Here is a 17,655-nt window from a genome sequence, read left to right on the forward strand (position 1 = left end):
TGCCGGCTGAGTGGCCAACCATTATTAAGCTGACTGCTCATGGTCAGGGATGTTCAGTTAATATTTGCTGAATGGGAGTTAATGACTGGAAATCTCTCTCTCTCTTGTCTGCCTTTGGAAGGGAACACCCTTTAGCCAATGCAACACAGGCACAGCGTCATTGCATCTTGGATGGGAAGGCAGAGAGAGTGAATCAGAGAGCCAGAGGGGGTTTCTTGGGGTTGGAGTTTAGCTGGACTGGAAGCAGCTAGGGCAAGGGGCTGCAGGGGGCCTGAGCAATTGCTTCCTTAAGGAATCTAATGCACATTCTGTGCCTTTGTGCGCTGCCAGCTGTGCAGGCCCATAGCTTCTAATGTGACCTACTTCTGTATCTGTAAATAAGTCAAACAGTAAAGAAGGTACCAGAAAAACCCTGGTGCCCTCTGATCCAAAAGAGACAAAATAGTACATTTCTGCTGCCTGCTCCTCATTAATTTATTACCTCTCCCCAATTGCACAACGATTTATCCTAAGGCAATCCAAATTCACAAGAATGCTGGTATCTTTGAAAATTGTACTTCGCTCAACCCCGATTTGATAGAAACTGTTTTAAAAATGAAAACTTGTGGAATTTATCAGCACGATAAGGGTGGGGGTCTGTGATATTAAAATATCCAAAACGAATGCAAAAAGCACCCCAACATTATGCAAGGAACCAAGTGTGGTTGATGGCATCTGAACATGTTACACACCAGCATGCCATAATGGAACTCTGGCAATTCTTTCTTTCTTTGCAATAAAAATCTGTTTTAGGAGCTTTGGAAAGCATTTCTGCTTAATCTTTTTACTGACAGCCCCTTCTCCACTCCTACCCCTCTAATTGCTCCCGCCACCCACCCACTTTGGTTCCATAGGGCAAACGCAGATTTTTGCTCTGGGATGTAGTGATGGACATATAGATCCCTAGAGTGGGAAGTAATAAAAGTGAAGCTGGGGAATTACGTCTCCATGTGACATTCTGTCAAGCAAGGATAATAAGAGCAAGGGATGCTGGATCAATATGGTTCAGTACATTCTGCACACCAGGACAAACCTGGTCTACAAGCAAAGCTCAAACAAAGGCTGAAGGGTTGTATTAGGCAGAAACAAGCAGTGCAGCCATTGATTCCATTGGAGCTGATCAATTCCACTAAGGTAAATGGGACCCTAAAACCTTTGAAAGCCTCTACATTATTCCAGGCTGGTGGATACTTCAGTTCCATTTATGAATGCAACATTTTAAAGACAATAACCCAGTTAGTGCCTGTCGTACACTTGTTTTGGTAATAGTCTGCCAATAGCGGATATAACTTTCCCATTAACTTCAGCATTTTTCTTTCCTTTTGGGACTGGGATCCACGCAAGATGGAGAGAGACCTCTAGTGGCGTCTGGTCATCCCTACAGAGAAAAACATTCTGCAGATACTAAAGCGGCTGCCACCTGGTTGGGATGATGACAAGTTTTCAATGGACGCCTTTACCCTGCAAACTGCCTTGTTGAGAGCTTGCACAAAATTTCCAGCAGCAAACCAGGTGTGCACAATGAAGGCTACAAATTGCATTGTCAGGGTTATGTTACACAGAATGAGGAAAAACGCATTTCAGCTAAGGTTGCAGGAAAAGCAGGAGTCATATAGCACACTTTTTAATACACTGTAGCCACACAGAACAGAAACTCACCTTATATACGCTTCTGATTTTTTTATTTATTTATGCAGCTTCAGTTGTTTGTTCCCAGACATGTCCTATCATTGTTATCAGATTTCCCAGCAAACGCTTTTGCCTTTAATGTTTGTTTCATTGTAGCAGCAGGTTGATGGGAGCTACAGTACTTGCTAAACAGTTTTACCTACTTCATATACAGTGGTACCTCGGGTTAAGAACTTAATTCGTTCCGGAGGTCCGTTCTTAACCTGAAACTGCTCTTAACCTGAAGCACCACTTTAGCTAATGGGGCCTCCCGCTGCCACTGCGCCGCCACCGCATGATTTCTGTTCTCATCCTGAAGCAAAGTTCTTAACCCAAGGTACTATTTCTGGGTTAGCGGAGTCTGTAACCTGAAGTGTCTGTAACCCGAGGTACCAGTGTACCAGGAAAAGCACTATTGAGCTGCTCTGAGCTGATTTTTCTTGAGGAGCAACTGTGCACAAATAACACAAGCTGCAAACTTTGGAGAGGCAATAACCTTTAAATTCAGCGGGGCATAGGGAACATTCCTAAGTCTCTCCACATGGCTTTATGGAGTGGCGGGGCTACTGCCATGTCTGCAGCCCTGGTGGGGTGGAAAGTGGATGAGGGGCAGCTGGGAGCTGGCACAGTGATCAGCTTCAAATTGGACCAATGCTGTCATATGATAGCAGCTGGGACATCTTGGGATCCCTGCCCCCAAAAGCCTCTTTGGCAGATGGAAGAGAGAGCTCTGCATCAGGTCTGGCAGCAGATAGAGAAGCCAACAAGGCTAGGTGGAGGGATGCCTCTACTCAATCCAACTGTCCAGCCTTGCACAAAGGGGGTTTAGATCGTTCTGCCATTCTGTGCAAGGATGCCCAGGGATCGTTATGTATCCATCTAGAAGAGAAGATATGTGAAAAACTGGCAACCTGGAGACTGGAATTGGAATAAGGAATCTTCTGGCCATTGTTCTTCACAAACACTTCTGATTGTGCTTAACAACCAGTCTTTATTTCTGCATCCCATTTGCTGAATAAGCATTGCATTTATTTTGAGAAAATACTCACAGGAGGTCCCTTTGGTCCAGGAAATCCAACAGGCCCCTGGGGTCCTTGTGGGCCCTGAAATTGATCAGAAAAGCAAAAGCAAAACAAAAATGTTAGCAGCAGCAGCAGCAGCGGTGCTATGGAAAGAGCACAAACATTTTGGAGAGAAACTTGTGATGCAACCAACCTGTGGGAAATGTTAAACTAATGTCTGCCCGTGGCTGTTGACAAGGTGGGGGCCTCAGTGAAAAACGTTTTTGTCTCCGCAAATATATTTAAACACACACCTAAACATCTGGGCAAAATTACTTGTATACAGATGAGACAGTGCAAGGCTTGTCTCGCTCTGTTTAGCATAGGACGTGTCCTTTCAGTACAATGCCAGTGGCCAAATTTCTGTAAGCAATCCCAGTTATTAATTTGGTTACAAAAATAAATATTACCTAGGATCAGCATTACAGCACAATCCTATGTATGTCTGCTGAGAAGTGAGCCCTACTGAATGCCAAGAGACTTAGGCAGTGCACACCATACATTCAAAGCACACACGTACTGTACAAAATCCTGGGAGCTGTAGTGTGTTAAGGGTGCTGGTAACTGTACCTCTGTGAGCAACTGAACTACAGTTCCCAGGATTCTTTTGGCAAAACCATGTCCTTTAAATAGGTATTTTATTATGTTTTTCTATATGTTGGAAGCCGTCCAGAGTGGGTGGGGCAATCCAGTCAGATGGGCGGGGTACAAATAACAAAATTATTATTATATGGTGTGTGTTCAGCCTTCCTCCCAAGTAATTTATTCTGTATCCAGGGTACTCCCACCACTGGTTTGGGAAGCAGCATATATACAAAGTTAGCCATAATCCATATCTATGTTGTTGTTCCTTATGAAATACTGTGTTTTGAGGCATTTCCCCAAAAACCAGCTTCCACCTGAATCGAGAAAAACCAACAAACTAGCTTCATTTTAAGCCAGGAATGTGTATGCAGCCCACATACAGAAGCACAGGTTATTTTCGACATGTCTGCACCTGAGGCAAAATATGTCAAAATTATATACCTTCCTGCTATTTATTTTTTAAGTTAAGGTTCATGGGAAAGTCAGCCCTGTGACTGCAATTCCTTGTGAAGTGTTTCTCTGCTCCTCTGGTGAAGAGGACAGAATATCTCAGAGTTCTTTGAAGTTCTCTTGTTGCAGCCTGGCATTGAATGAAATTCATGGTGAGAGTCAAATTTCAGCTGCCTCTTGCAGCAACTGTAGAAACTCTTATGAGGAATGTACATGGAAAGGATTCTGCATGCATATGGCCTAGGACCCTCGTACCTACGGGACTGCCTCTCCTGGTATAATAACACCCTGAAGATCCCAGGCCCCAGGGAGATTAGATTTGCCTCGACCAGAGCCAGGGCCTTTTCGGCTGTGGCCCCGGCCTGGTGGAATGCTCTCTCACAAGAGACCAGGGCCCTGCGGGATTTGACATCTTTCCGCAAAGACTGCAAGACGGAGCTGCTCTGCTAGGCCTTTGGTAGGGGTTCAGTCTGATTCTTTTCTTTCTGTATAAGAACAAGCATTAAAGAGGCCTCCTAGACTGCTCACAGGTCCTTTATAAGACCAGTGGTAACAGTTGGTCCTGGAGAATGTTAACCACTCTCAATTTTACCAGTGGACTGCCATCTGTCCAGATTTTAATTTGCTTTGAACTAATTTTAAGATGTATTTTAACTAATTGATTGCCTGTTTTAATGTTCTGATGTTCTTTGTATACTGCCTTGGTTTCATGATATTAGTCGCCCTGAGCCCGGCTCTGGCTGGGGAGGACGGGGTACAAATAAATTATTATTATTATTATTATTATTATTATTATTATTATTATTATTATTAGATGAAACAACAAAAAAGACAGGAAGCAGACCTGGATCCTTGTGATAGTACAGCTAGCATCTATATTTGGTTCATGCTCAGCCAGGTGGCGGCTAGGCAGAGCTTTTATGGCGAGATCTACAATTCCTACTCTCAGCTGACAGCATTACAGCTCAAAACAAATTAAGGTTCAGAAAACTGCTTATGAAGGAAAAACAAACCAACAAACAAAAAACACATTTGCCTGAAGTTAGAATCACCTGAAAAGAGGAAGCGCATATATATATATATATATATATATATATATATATAATTGCTCAGATTGTTGTTGTTTATGTATTTCCGTTTTATGTTTTTGATCATCAAAGTATGACACTTCTTAAATATAATTGGTCTTAATTCACAAGTGTTTACTGATTTCTGGTCCTTGGGATGGATGGGTTACATTCATTCATTACATTTATACTCTATCTTTGTACCTAGGAAATTCAAGGCAGTATACATAGCTCCCTCTCCTTTCCAATGTTATTCATCACAACAGTCCTGCAAAGTAGACAAGGCTGAGAGCTAAGGTTGCCTAGTGAGTTTCATGGAAATTTGAACCTGAGTCTTCTCAGTCCTAGCCTGACACCTTAACCATTACACTACGCTACCTCTACAAAACAATAGGAAAACAATGATTTGAAATACCAGTTTCACATTGTATTATATTTTATGCCATTTATTTTCTGCCTGTCCTTTACACCTCATCTGATTTCTTCATTCCTGAGTGGTTCAACAAGAGACAGAAACCATTCAACTACTGATAAAAGTGCCCTTTAAAAATTGGGTGGGTTTTTCTGCTTTTGTATGTGAACAGTCTCTTCTAGCAATATGTAGTGACTAAGGACTATTTTCCTATCAATGATTTTTTTACTACATCTTGTTATCTCTGCCTTCCATTTTTCCTTATACACCAGAGTGCCTTATTTAGTTCTTCAGCTCTATCACACCCAGTGTTTATATACTTGTAAATACAAACATGAAACAACATGAGAGGGGTAAGTTGTGATTTTGTTTTGGTATCTTTTTCCTTGTTTGTACTGGTTGTTATACACTGAATAATTTAAAAAGAAGAAAAAGAAAATAAAAAATATAAACATGAGGCATGGTAAGTGTAAAGAACTGTATACTTGCTCTGCATTGGAAAGGAAAGGTCAATGTTACGTGGATATTTTGTCTACTTTGTATTTGTAACCCTCGTTAAGTTATGTTACGTATAATGTGAATGCCTAAATGTGTATTGGTGAAAAGGTTTAACATGGGGTTTTTCCACAGAGCTATATTAAAGCCAAGGAGAGCGCTCTGAGCTCTTGCTGAGTTGATAATTAACTGATTGTTGTTCTCTGGTAGCTAACCTTTGAGTGTTGTAACCTTAGCTCATGTGGTGAAAGCATTGGGTTGCAAATCTCTATTTTAAAGGGAGTTGCCTTCATGCCTTTTGTCTCAGGGCTCTGTGAAGTAAGGACATGTAAAAGACCCTCCCTGACTGAGAGAGAGAAAACAGTTCCAGGCTAAAAATAGATGCTGTAGGAAGAGATAGACCTCTGCTTCTAGGTCTGTGGGAATTATGTCACATTTTGTAAGATGCTGAGTCTCTGCTAGACAGTGCAAGACATTGTATAGATATTTTGGACATATCATTTGATGTTTCTGTTTTGTTCTGAAGAGTTCTGCTAGTCAAATTTGAACAATATTTTTATTAGACATCCTTCCTTCCTTCCTCAAACTTGGTGGATCAGGGGAATGCTGTTGAAATAGTGTATGTAAGGGGTTTATAGGGGTTTATAAGCAGAGGTTGGATGGCCAACTGTCATGCATGCTTTAGTTGAGATTCCTGCATTGCAGGGGTTTGGATTAGATGACTCTTGGGGTTCCTTCCAACTCTATAATTCCTTCCTTCCTTCCTTCCTTCCTTCCTTCCTTCCTTCTTTCAATATTCTCTCTCTTTTCCTTTCTCTTTCCTTTTGTCCTTTATCCCTTCTCTACGTCTCTATCCTTTTCTATTCTCTCTTTTCTTTTCTTTTCTTTTCGGTTTGTGTTTTTATTTAGGTTAATGTTTTAATTTTGATAAAAAAAGAGATATTAGTAACAATAATTTGAGACAAGCTGCTTTATAAAATTCACATGAAAATTCTTTGCAAACGTGCCTACAGATGAATAAAAATACAGTTCCTCAACAAGCATACCTGCATGATACATGTGCTTGCACGTACACACACACACACAATTCCCACATTCACACTTGTGTCAATCTTCTCACTTAGCCTCCTTGCAGGACATCCATTGCCCATAGGGACCACAAAGAATTATGACTGGGACCATAAATCGTAGGTGCTATGTCAGTCTTTGCCAAGCTGGTGCTCACCAGGAGTTTGGGAGTTGTAATCCAAAAACCCCGGAGAGCACAGGCTTGGCGAAAGATGAGCTGTGTTGAAAACTGAAGAATGGCCTATTAACCAGATACCAGATTTTCCATGGGTTTCTCTAATGCATTTCTCTATGTAAATAAAAGGCTTCCTAAACCAAAGTGTTAGCATTCACTTTTGTGAAATGATCTTTTACAGCAGGGCTTTGATGTTTACCTTTGAATATTAATGCAAAACCGCACAGATTTTATTATAGGGCTGAGGGAGATGTTTATGGAAAAGCTTATACAGTGTTTTGATAGCACTCGAGTAGGAAGAAGCAAATTGAATACAGAACGGAGGGGAGAGAAAAAAATCTCCCTTGATTGGTTCATTGTCAGTTTTTCTGTTGATGCTCAGTCTATTGCCAGCTGGAGCCCGGATTATCGCAACATGAGGCACAACAGGGTGATGCAATTAGTGCGAGGGAAGCTGTTACTTTCAACAGACGATCTTTCAGTGCGTGAGTCTGTTAATTCAAATGGCAGCGAGTGAGCTGGATCCAGTCTCGACAGTGGCACTGTCTGCCATGTGTTTACTGTGGTTCATCTATAGGCAATATGGTTTGGCAACTGCATGTGAAATGAGAAAATGTTCACATGGAATTGCAGTTGGCAGACTGGATATGTTCATTCTAAGTCTACAGGGGGCAATCTCAGACCCTCCAAGTGTACCTAATTTTCAGGGACACTCCCAGATTTACAGAAGCCGTCCCAGTTTCTGATTTGATCCCAGAATGTCTCTCCTTTTCTTAGGATGTCCCTATTTTCATTGGAGAAATGTTGGAGGGTAGGGAGTTATGTGACCCCAAGCCAAGGAGATAAGTAACCTTTAGAAGACATCTGAGGGCAGCCTTGTTTAGGGAAGTTTTTTTAATGTTTAATGTTTTATCATGTTTTATATATTTCGGAAGCCTCCTAGAGTGGCTGGGGTAACCTAAACAGATGGCTGGGGTATTATTATTATTGAATAGGACGTCCCTATTTTTATGGGGGAAATGTTGGAGGGTATATCATTGGGTGTATACCGGGGCCTAGAGATCTCAGGTGCAGATCCAAAAACCTGGGTTAATTTCAGAACATTCAGTGGATCAGATAATTCTGGATCAGATTAGGGAAATCTGCCCATTGCCAGTTGGTTGGTTATTGCCAAAAACTGCTTTTGTGTGGTAGGCTTTATTGGGATCATATGGATTGTTTCCCATTTATATAGTGTGGAACATCTCCCAGTAGCACAGAACTTCCCCCAGAGTTGCTTATAGGGAGGTCCATGGGATAAGGGTTATGTGATAAGCAATGCCTGCCTGCTACATCAATGCCTGCTGCTGGAACTTGTAAATGAGGCCTAGTTCCTTGTGTATTGCAATTGGAAATCACAGTCCACTGTATAATAAATCTTCCAAGGTACCATTTATTACATGGCAATGTGTGTTTACTGCAGTGTGGATGACTTGCAGTTTAATAATAAGCAGCCCATTCAAAAGCAGGTAATTTTGAGCCAACAAAAATGTATTTGGCCAGTGTGTTGTTTTTTAAAAGAAATTACATCTTGTCAGTTGGTATACAAGATCCTAGATGGCTAGTTTGTAAAGCCCTATTTGGTGATAACAGTTCTGCTGGCAAAAGCACTTTTTATTAGCTTCGGTTCAGAAAGCCAAAAACATTTCAAAAATCTAATTAGTTTTACTTGGGGAAACCCTCAGAACCTGCTGCGCTTAAAATCTCTTAGCAAATGCTCTACACACACACATACACTCACTCACACACACACACTCACACACACAATAATAATAATAAACAATAAAAACTCTACAAATTCCTCTTAAAAGGAACCCCCACGGTAAGTATATGAAAAGATTACTTAAAAGGTATTAACTGATATGAGGACAATAGATTATGCTAACATTCTTTGATGCACATAATCAACAGCATTAAGTTGACTGATAGGATTTTCCAAATGTCCCACAAGCAGGCACTGTGATAGCTAAAAGCTGTTCTGTGTTAATAGCTCTCAAGATCACAATAAGCATGTGGAATCCTCATTGGGTACAGGAGAACATGGCAACAAGCCTCCTTGCTAATGCGGGTCAATAATACCCATTGAATTTGCCTTCCCCACTAGACCTTGCTTATTCACTTCAGTGGAGAGGAATCTCCCTGTGGAAAAAGATGAGGATATGTGGAGCTGAAGAGAATAGGAAGCCCAGGCTGAACTTTGCACCAGAAGTCCTTGGCCTCACTTAGCCAAATGAATGGGAGGGAGCCCAAATTGCAGAAGGGCTGGCTTACCACATTTTGAAGTAAGTTACCACATTACCATCAAAAGATGTCCCTTTCCACAAGACCACTAAGTACAAAGTCTAAAATTATCTAAATGTACCACAAGGATGTGTTCTCAGCAATAGAGAAGAACAGCTAAGACTAGTCCTATGATGGAATATTATGCTTGTAGCAAGTGCAATCCCCAGAGTAAGGAGGTTACTTTGAATTCCACAAATATCTACAACTTAACAATAGCACTGGGATTCCAACAAGGAGACACTTGATCTGATTTATTTATTTTTGAGGTGCATGGCCCTCACTAATTTCCAATAAGGTTGTATCTGGCTTCAACTTCAGACCCTCATCATGTCAGATCACGCTCTGTTTGCTGAAGCCTCCCAGGTATTCACTATTCAGAAACGAAAAGCAGGTTCCAAACAGTCTTCATCTACTCATGGCTAACTTTCCAAATTGATTTCAATGGGACTTCACTGCAGTCCAAAGCATTAGCAATGTTTTGGACTATATGCAGATTTATACAGCTGAACGGTGCAAGCCAATGCATAATTATGCAGGAGTTATTCGCACTGGTTTTGATGGTGTTTACTCTCAGGTAAGTGCACACAAGATTGCAGCCTCAATAGACAAATGAATTTCTTGATTAAATGCACATTTCCCTGCAATCCTAAGCACACGAGCAAGTCCCGCTGACCTCAGTGGGACTGACGTCTCAGCAGACATGCACAGATAAATTGTACTGTTAGCATCTATGACAACCTTCATTTTTATGTGCTTTAATTTGTCCCAAGTGGTAAGTTACAAACAGAAATAATTAAGAAAATTAAAGGGTTGGTGGCAAAATAGAGTTTAGTATATTCACAAATGGAAAAGGGTGTGAATCGAATAAAGGGTGGTGGTGGGGAGTACATAAATACTTCACTCGGAAGTAGCGAAGACCCAACTTTCATCCATTTGAGTATCGGTTCTCATACAAAAACACTTTTCCGCCTCGCAGGAAGGGTATACGCCTTCCTTGCAATTCCAACCAGGGAAGGTGCTGACTAGAGAAAGAGAGATGGAAATGAAATCTAAATTGTTCCTTGCCTACCCTTTCACCTGGTGGGCCAGGGGGTCCATCACTGCCAGCCGTGCCCTGGAAAAGAGCAAATCGTTCAGAGATGAAATGCACGCTTTCATTAAGAGGAAGAGCTAGAAGTGAAATTGCTTCCTCGATTCGGTCACGTTACCTTGGGGCCAGGTTTCCCAGTTGGGCCTCTCGGGCCTCTTGACCCACGTGGTCCCTATTGAGTCACAAAAGATATGCAATTCGTTATTTTTCATTATCGTGTGCTACAGCGGCAAAGGATATAAAGGCAACCTTCTGAATATGGCCAGGATAGCAATTAATATGGAAATGCATGAGATAACATTAAAGGGGAGGTGTAGGGAAAATGCACAGTACGTACAGTTGGTCCTCGCTGTCCCCTTGGGCCAGGTTTTCCGTGCAAGCCCTGCCAAAGAAAGTTCACACAAATTAATCTTATCGTTCGATGGAGAGGTGTTTTCGTTTTTTGGTCGAGAAGGTGGTTTTGCTACTTCAAAAGGGCACAGCAGAACTCTACTACAGGATCAAAAGCTACACAGGACATCTGACGACTTGCCTTGCATTTTAAGTTTTCATAAATAGCTTCTTCAAATATTTATCTCTCTTCTTAAAGGGCAGAATTACAAGTCATAAGGGAAACATGCCGCAACCCAGGTTTGTCTTGCCATGCTCACATGGGAGCAGGGAGCATCGCAGGAGAGATTGGGTATATTGCAGCGAGTGCTTAACCCTTCCCCTTCTCTCCTGCAACCCACCCCCTGCCTCCGCCACCTGAGCACTCTTGGGGCAACAGGAGGGGCAGCAGGGTGAGGTGAAGGAGTTTAACTCTTTCTTTCCTTGCCATAGGCCCAGAAAACCACATCTTGGAAGCTGCTGTATGCATCTCCTAGCTGTAAATCTATTCACTGCAGTAATCAGTTGGAAGGGGGTGGGGAGTATAGTAAGGAAGCTTGTGAGAATGCTGTAAACACAATTGTCTCTCATCAGTTTCAGATTTAAACTGGTGAATCTGCATGCCTGTTTTTCTGCTTCATAAAATGTAGTGGTCGGCAGAGTAATGATATACATTACTTCAGTTTTACTTAATGGCACACTAAGCTGCCATCAAGCACAATTTCCAAGCCATCCTTTCCCCTTTGATAACTTCATCACATTTCAACCACAAGTGATCAGCCACGTCCAGTTGAGCTTTATAGATAGTGATGCAGTGACCTTCTAGAGCTTGCAGACTCTGCATTATAAATTCCACCCACCAGCTTCAAATAAACAAAGCAGCTATGTCTTGACTTTCTACATCCATTTAAATAGGTATTCTTCAGCATCCTTGCTGTTGATTTGCCGCTTCGACCACAAATGTTTTTGGGGTGGTTTGGTTCTGTATATGAAAAGAGTACTGGGGAATTAGAATGCATAGAAGATGCCAGAGAAATCCCCCTGAGGATAGATTGCAGTCTAGCTGGATAATTCACAGAATATAGGAAGAACTCTCTCTTGTTTACTCCCTTCCTCCCCCACTGTATAAGTATACAGTATTCTTACCAGCCCCAGATGCTTAAGGGGAAAGGTGGTGGCATTCCACCCAGTGCATATGAACCCACATTCAAGTGCCTCCGGTGAAACTGTCAAAACTTTATTTATTTCCTCCTTTACTTATACTTTTTCATCAGACAATGGGCTGCTTCCCAGATTTCTATTCATCATTAGATGACTGCAGCATCGAGTGGGGACTTGATTGAGCGGAAGCGATCGTCACAGGTATAATGACACCTTCATTTTGCTTCCCTGTCACTTCAGACATAACACTTTTTCAACTGAGTCAGGGCCAACCCGGATGTGGAAATAAATGCATCTTTGCATTAACTGCATTTTTTCTTTCTTTTTAAAAAATAAAATAGGATGAGCTGGTGTCAGGGATTGGCTGGATGAGGAAGAATGGTGGAGGCCAAGAGCCCCCCCAGGGAAAACACAGAAGATGATGAGTTAGATTCTGGATCCTGGTGATGGGATACCAGCCACACCTCAGAGGAGGGGACAAGCTGGAAGCTACTAAAAGGAGGAAGCTTGAAGGATCACAAAGAGGCAGAAGCAGGCAAGTGGCCCAGCACAGGGCAGGGTGAGGTGGTTTCCAGTTTGGATGCAGGCTCCGACAGAGACAACAGAGGAGAACCAGACTCTACATCTCTCCCGCATCTCCGTCATGACAGTTTCTCTGCCGACGGTTCTCTAGCCCCACTTGCTCCTAGAATGCGAAGGATTGATACCTATTGCCAAGCAATGAGCCAGACAGGCACAGAGAGAGGCTTTCTGGGGCTCCCTGTAGCAGAAGATTACAGGGGAGGAGCCCTGGCTCAGAAAACTAGAGAGCAAAGGAGGGGATGCAAGCCAGTTTGAGGAACTTCTTCATTAGGGGGTGTGGCATTTGCCTCCTAGGTGGGTCACAAGGAAAGGGTTAAAAATGAGTGTGATGTGATTGGCCAGTGGAAACTGATAGGAGGAGTTAGAGTAAGAGTTGGTGTTGTGTGAAAGTTAGTTGAGAGTTGGGAGTTGAAGAAGGAAGAGGGAGGTTACGTCTGTGGGTTGGTCGAGTTGTGAGGTGAGGGAGTGAGAAGAATTGTTAGGTGGAGTCAGATAGATAGCTGGAATGATCAGTTTGAAGTTGTTAGGAACGCATAGAACAGTTACGGAACTAGGATTAAGAAACTGCTAAGAAAAATTAACTGAAACCATAAGCGTGTTCATGCCTATAAATAAACTTGATTGTTTGTTAATGTTAACAACTGTCTGGACTCCGCGATTACCCGTGAGGAGAAACGGCTTGGTGGCAGCGAAGAAAGCAATCACAGTGGTGGCACAGGGTCAATAGTCCGTCAAATGTCTGGGGGCCCTGTGTGATCGCCATGGGGGCTTTGCCTTTCATTGAATCATAGAACTGTAGAGTTGGAGGGGACCCTGAGGACCATGTAGTCCACCCCCTGCAATGCAGGAATATGCAGTTGTCTGCAACCTTGGCATTATCAGCACCATGCTCTAACCAGTGTCCCCCCGCCTTTCCTTAATAACGAAACTAACTGCAAGTTAGCCTCAAGTCTCTCTCTCTCTCTCTCTCTCTCTCTGGGATTTCCCCAAAAGCAAATACCAGTTTCATAGGAAGGGCTTTCAACAAGGGAGGAAAGTGTTAAACTGAAGCTACATGTCTGATGTGATCCTCATGTGATCCGCAGCCTCCAGATGATATTACTTTCATTTTTCTTTTAAAAAATCTCTTCATTAAATATAAAGACATATTTAACAACATGCATTTTGACCCTCAGATTACATCTTATTTATCCGCTTTTGGGCAAGTATAGGAAAAATATATATCCATTGACGTATGTACTGTGTGAACAGGGCCAGCAGCTTGCAGCTACATCTCACTGTTTCACTGAACACTTGTGAATAACAGAATTAATGGGGAGCCACTGCTGCTATGGAGCTGCGCGTTGTTCTGATAATGGGAAGCTGGTGAATAGATTTCCTTGTGGGGAAATTACTATTTAATCTTGTTGAGCAACAGTCTTCTTATTCCTTATTTCTTTTGGTTGCTATCAAGAATGTACAATGTTCTTATTGCATTAGCAGTTAAATTCCCAATCCTGCCTGTCCTTTGAATTCACTTAGCAATGAGTTCCGCATATTAATAAAACACGTTAAGAAGAATATTATATCATACCCTTGCGCCTTTCTCTCCGTTGGAACCCGGAAATCCAGGGAACCCAGTTGAGCCCTGTAAGGGGGGAGGACACACAGTCATATGGTTTACTCAAAGCCTACTTAGATATTGAATAAACTTCTAAGTTGCTTTTTTATGGGGGGGGGAGCACCCGCCCCCTCAAGTGCTTTATATATTAAAAGTCCGTATCCTTCAAAAAAACTTTTAAAGCCAAAATAAAGCATGCAATAACAATAACTGGGTGTATGGCCCATTATCACAAAACCATTTCTACAACGCAGGTCATAACTAACTCCTAAAGTCCATGGTGAAAAGCTGAGTCTTTCAGGCCCACGCCGAGGGATCAGCCTTGCCTGGTTTCACTCAGAATCATATTCCATAATTGTAGGATCAACAGAGAAAAGGCCCATTTCTGCATGCCCACCAACCAGAAAGAATAGCAACAGATGAATCATTGACACACTATGAATTACAGTAGTTTATAAAGTATTTTTTTCCTAGACATCACACAAAACAACAACAACAACAACATGAAAGCTACATAGTGTGTTGCAATATAACACATTATACTATTCAGTTGAAGCAATTGATGTGGAAATGGTTATTAATAGATGGCGGTCTGGTAGCTTACCAAAATGCTTCATGTCCGGAATGCATTGAAACATCAAGAGTGGTACAGTTAAAAACAACAACACCCCAAGCAACCTTACGACAAGCAGAGGGTGGGATTCATTGCTGTGCTTTTCCAATCCTTCCATCTGCCCAAGCGCTAAAGCTTGCCAGATGGAATGACCACTCTCCTCTCTTCTCCCATGTGCTCAGAGCCAACTTCTCTAGGGGAAGGGAATAAGAAGGGGAGAGGGTCTGTTGCACTGGTGGAAGTCCTTGAGCAGGGCTTCTAGTGACAGGGCTCATTAGGTCAATCCTGCCCCAAGTCACTGGGTGATAGCTAGCTGAGGACACCCTCCAGAAGAATGGACTTCTGCTAGCACTACACAACTTCTCTTTCCATCCTCTGTGCATCATCGAAATCTGCTCCAGAGAGTTGAGATACCATTTGGAGCAGGTTTGGCGAGGGGGCAGAGGAGTGGAAGTTCCATTCCCTGAGTTGAGCTCCAGTCACACAACATTATATATCACATATTATCAAGTGGAAACAAGACATACAGAATTCTCAAAAAGGTCAAAGCATGTCCATTACAATCAGGTTGTCACCAGTCTGTAAAGCTGATGTGTTTAATCAGAGAAAAATCACTGTCAATATTTACTAAAAGTTGAAACTCCTTGTAGACTGTTTGCATGAAAAATAAAATGAACCTATGATATCTGGGTTTGAGGATCAAAGGAAATATTCATGTACAGAAAGTGGCATTGTTGGGTGTTAACTTGGAGTGGATGTTTTGAATAATTTTCTATATATAGCTGACCAATGATGAATCTGATGTTCTCTTTTTTTTCTTTTCTCTTTCTTCTTTTTTGTTTTCCTTTTCCTATTTCTGGTTTGTGTTTTTATTTAGATTAGTTTTCTTTATTTTTGATAAAAATATATTCAATATATTATATTAACCCCTCCTATAATTTCTTTCAAACTTTAATAAAATTTAGTGGAGGTGGAGAAAACAAACTTGTTGTCATCAGTCTGAACAATGTGGACAAAATATCAAATAGAGAGCAGGTGCTCCACAGAAAGGTGCTTTTAGAACAAATAGCACCATTTTAACCATAAAAGAAAATGAGTTTTCAGTGATTAAGAGTTGTATCCAGTGATGGTTCTAATCATAGCAGACCTGATGAAATTAATGGATATGACTAACTTGCATACAATGATTTCAATGGGTCTACACTGAGTAGAAAACTCAGTTGGCTGCTACTACCCTAAGTTCATAAATTCCATTATGTCAGTTCACGCATGCATGTCTGTATGTTCAAGTGAACACACCTATAAAATAGACATTCAATTTTTTTCTTGGTTTTGGATTAGTTTTAGATGTACAAACCAGACCTGATTTTCCGGTAATTTAAAAACAGTGTCCATAACACTGATGAAGGCAGAAGAAAGTCTGTTTGAAAATAATGACAATTTCATTTGGAAAAATGTTTGCAATGTCTCATTTCAGTAATTGTTGAAACAGCCCCTTCAACAAAAATGGCTACTAGATGAAACTTGTAGAAATACTAAGAAATAATTGTAAGCAATTTATTTTCTGAATGACTATATGAGATAATACTTGCTGGGTGATAATAATTGGGTTTTGGCATGGAACAATAGGAAGACTGATAAAGAATATTTGTGCTCAGACATTAACTTGCAGTATTCTACTCCTAGGAGATATTTTTGTTACTGCTGCAAAAGAGTTTACGTTATCCAATTTCCATGGGCAATTGAGGAAAAGGACATTAACAGCCAACATAATCATTGCAAATATCTCTGTCTATATATTTGTATTTGTCTGTCATCACACATTAGTTCACATGGCTGCCAATAGATGGCGCTGTGACTTGCAACATGATGAGCGGCACTGGATGGGCAGCCTAGGTAAACTGGAGAGGGGCAGCCAAAACAGGCTGCACTAGCAGTCCCCAGATCTACTGGCTCTTCTGCCTGCCAGTCTTGGGGCACCTGCCACCTGCCACCAGGATCCAGATCCCCAGGCCACCTGCCACCACTACTGGCTACCACCTTCTGCTCGACTGGCCTGGGGATCTGCTGCTGCCATTGCTGCTGCTGATTAAGATGTAGAGTTGGCCCGGGAGGCAACAGGAGTAGCGTGGGAAGAAAGAAGGTGCCCGGCACTGACAGCCACCCTGAGATCTGCTGTAGTGACTCCTAAGTGGCCCTGCAACTATCACTACAATTCTAATATACTTCTTCTGTCTGGGTGGTTTGGTTTGGTTTGGTTTGGTTTTTGTTTTTTTGGAGAAGGGGAGCTTCGAATTCTTTATGATGAATTTCCAGACCCAGACCTGTTTTGCTATAGGAGCCACCTGAGTGTGACCTATAATCATGTTGTTGTCGGTGGATAAACTGGGGTGGCTTATATTCAGATCAGTTCAGTAGCTACACTAACAAGTATGGGATGGGGCCCATTGACTAGTCCAGGGGTCCGCAAACTTTTTCAGCAGGGGGCCGGTCCACTGTCCCTCAGACCTTGTGGGGGGCTGGACTATATGGGGGGGGGGGCTAATGAACAAATTCCTATGCCCCGCAAATAACCCAGAGATGAATTTTAAATAAAAGGACACATTCTCCTCATGTAAAAACACACTGATTCCTGGACTGTCCACGGGCCGGATTTAGAAGGTGATTGGGCCGGATCCAGCCCCCGGGCCTTAGTTTGCCTACCCATGGATTAGTCTATTGTGCAAGCCTTGATGTTATACCAGAGCTGTAGCCAATAACATGCACTGAAGGCATTTGACTAGTGAAAAGCTTTGGCCCCCTTCATCTTAAGCATCAGGGCTACTATACATTAGGGCTAAGAAAATCACAGAAATTTAAATATGGGTGGTTTTCCTCCAAGCAGAAGTTAAATCAGTA

The 17,655-nt window shown here is 42.0% G+C and overlaps 1 protein-coding gene across 4 annotated transcripts in view; it reads right to left on the bottom strand.

The window, feature by feature from the left end:
• The window catches only part of COL11A1 (collagen type XI alpha 1 chain), a 263,565-nt gene that overhangs the window by 82,749 nt on the left and 163,161 nt on the right, over positions 1 to 17,655 (bottom strand). For all 4 annotated transcript variants that reach the window (XM_083445146.1, XM_083445147.1, XM_083445145.1 and 1 more), the window contains 5 exons: positions 14,118 to 14,171; positions 10,770 to 10,814; positions 10,551 to 10,604; positions 10,412 to 10,456; positions 2,757 to 2,810 (listed from right to left, as the gene is read on the bottom strand). In XM_083445146.1, coding sequence (XP_083301272.1) covers positions 2,757 to 2,810; positions 10,412 to 10,456; positions 10,551 to 10,604; positions 10,770 to 10,814; positions 14,118 to 14,171 — 252 coding nt within the window. The remainder of the gene's footprint in view (positions 1 to 2,756; positions 2,811 to 10,411; positions 10,457 to 10,550; positions 10,605 to 10,769; positions 10,815 to 14,117; positions 14,172 to 17,655) is intronic.

Source organism: Podarcis tiliguerta, assembly GCF_965153285.1.
Source record: "Podarcis tiliguerta genome assembly, chromosome: 6".
NCBI classification, from domain to species: domain Eukaryota; kingdom Metazoa; phylum Chordata; class Lepidosauria; order Squamata; family Lacertidae; genus Podarcis; species Podarcis tiliguerta.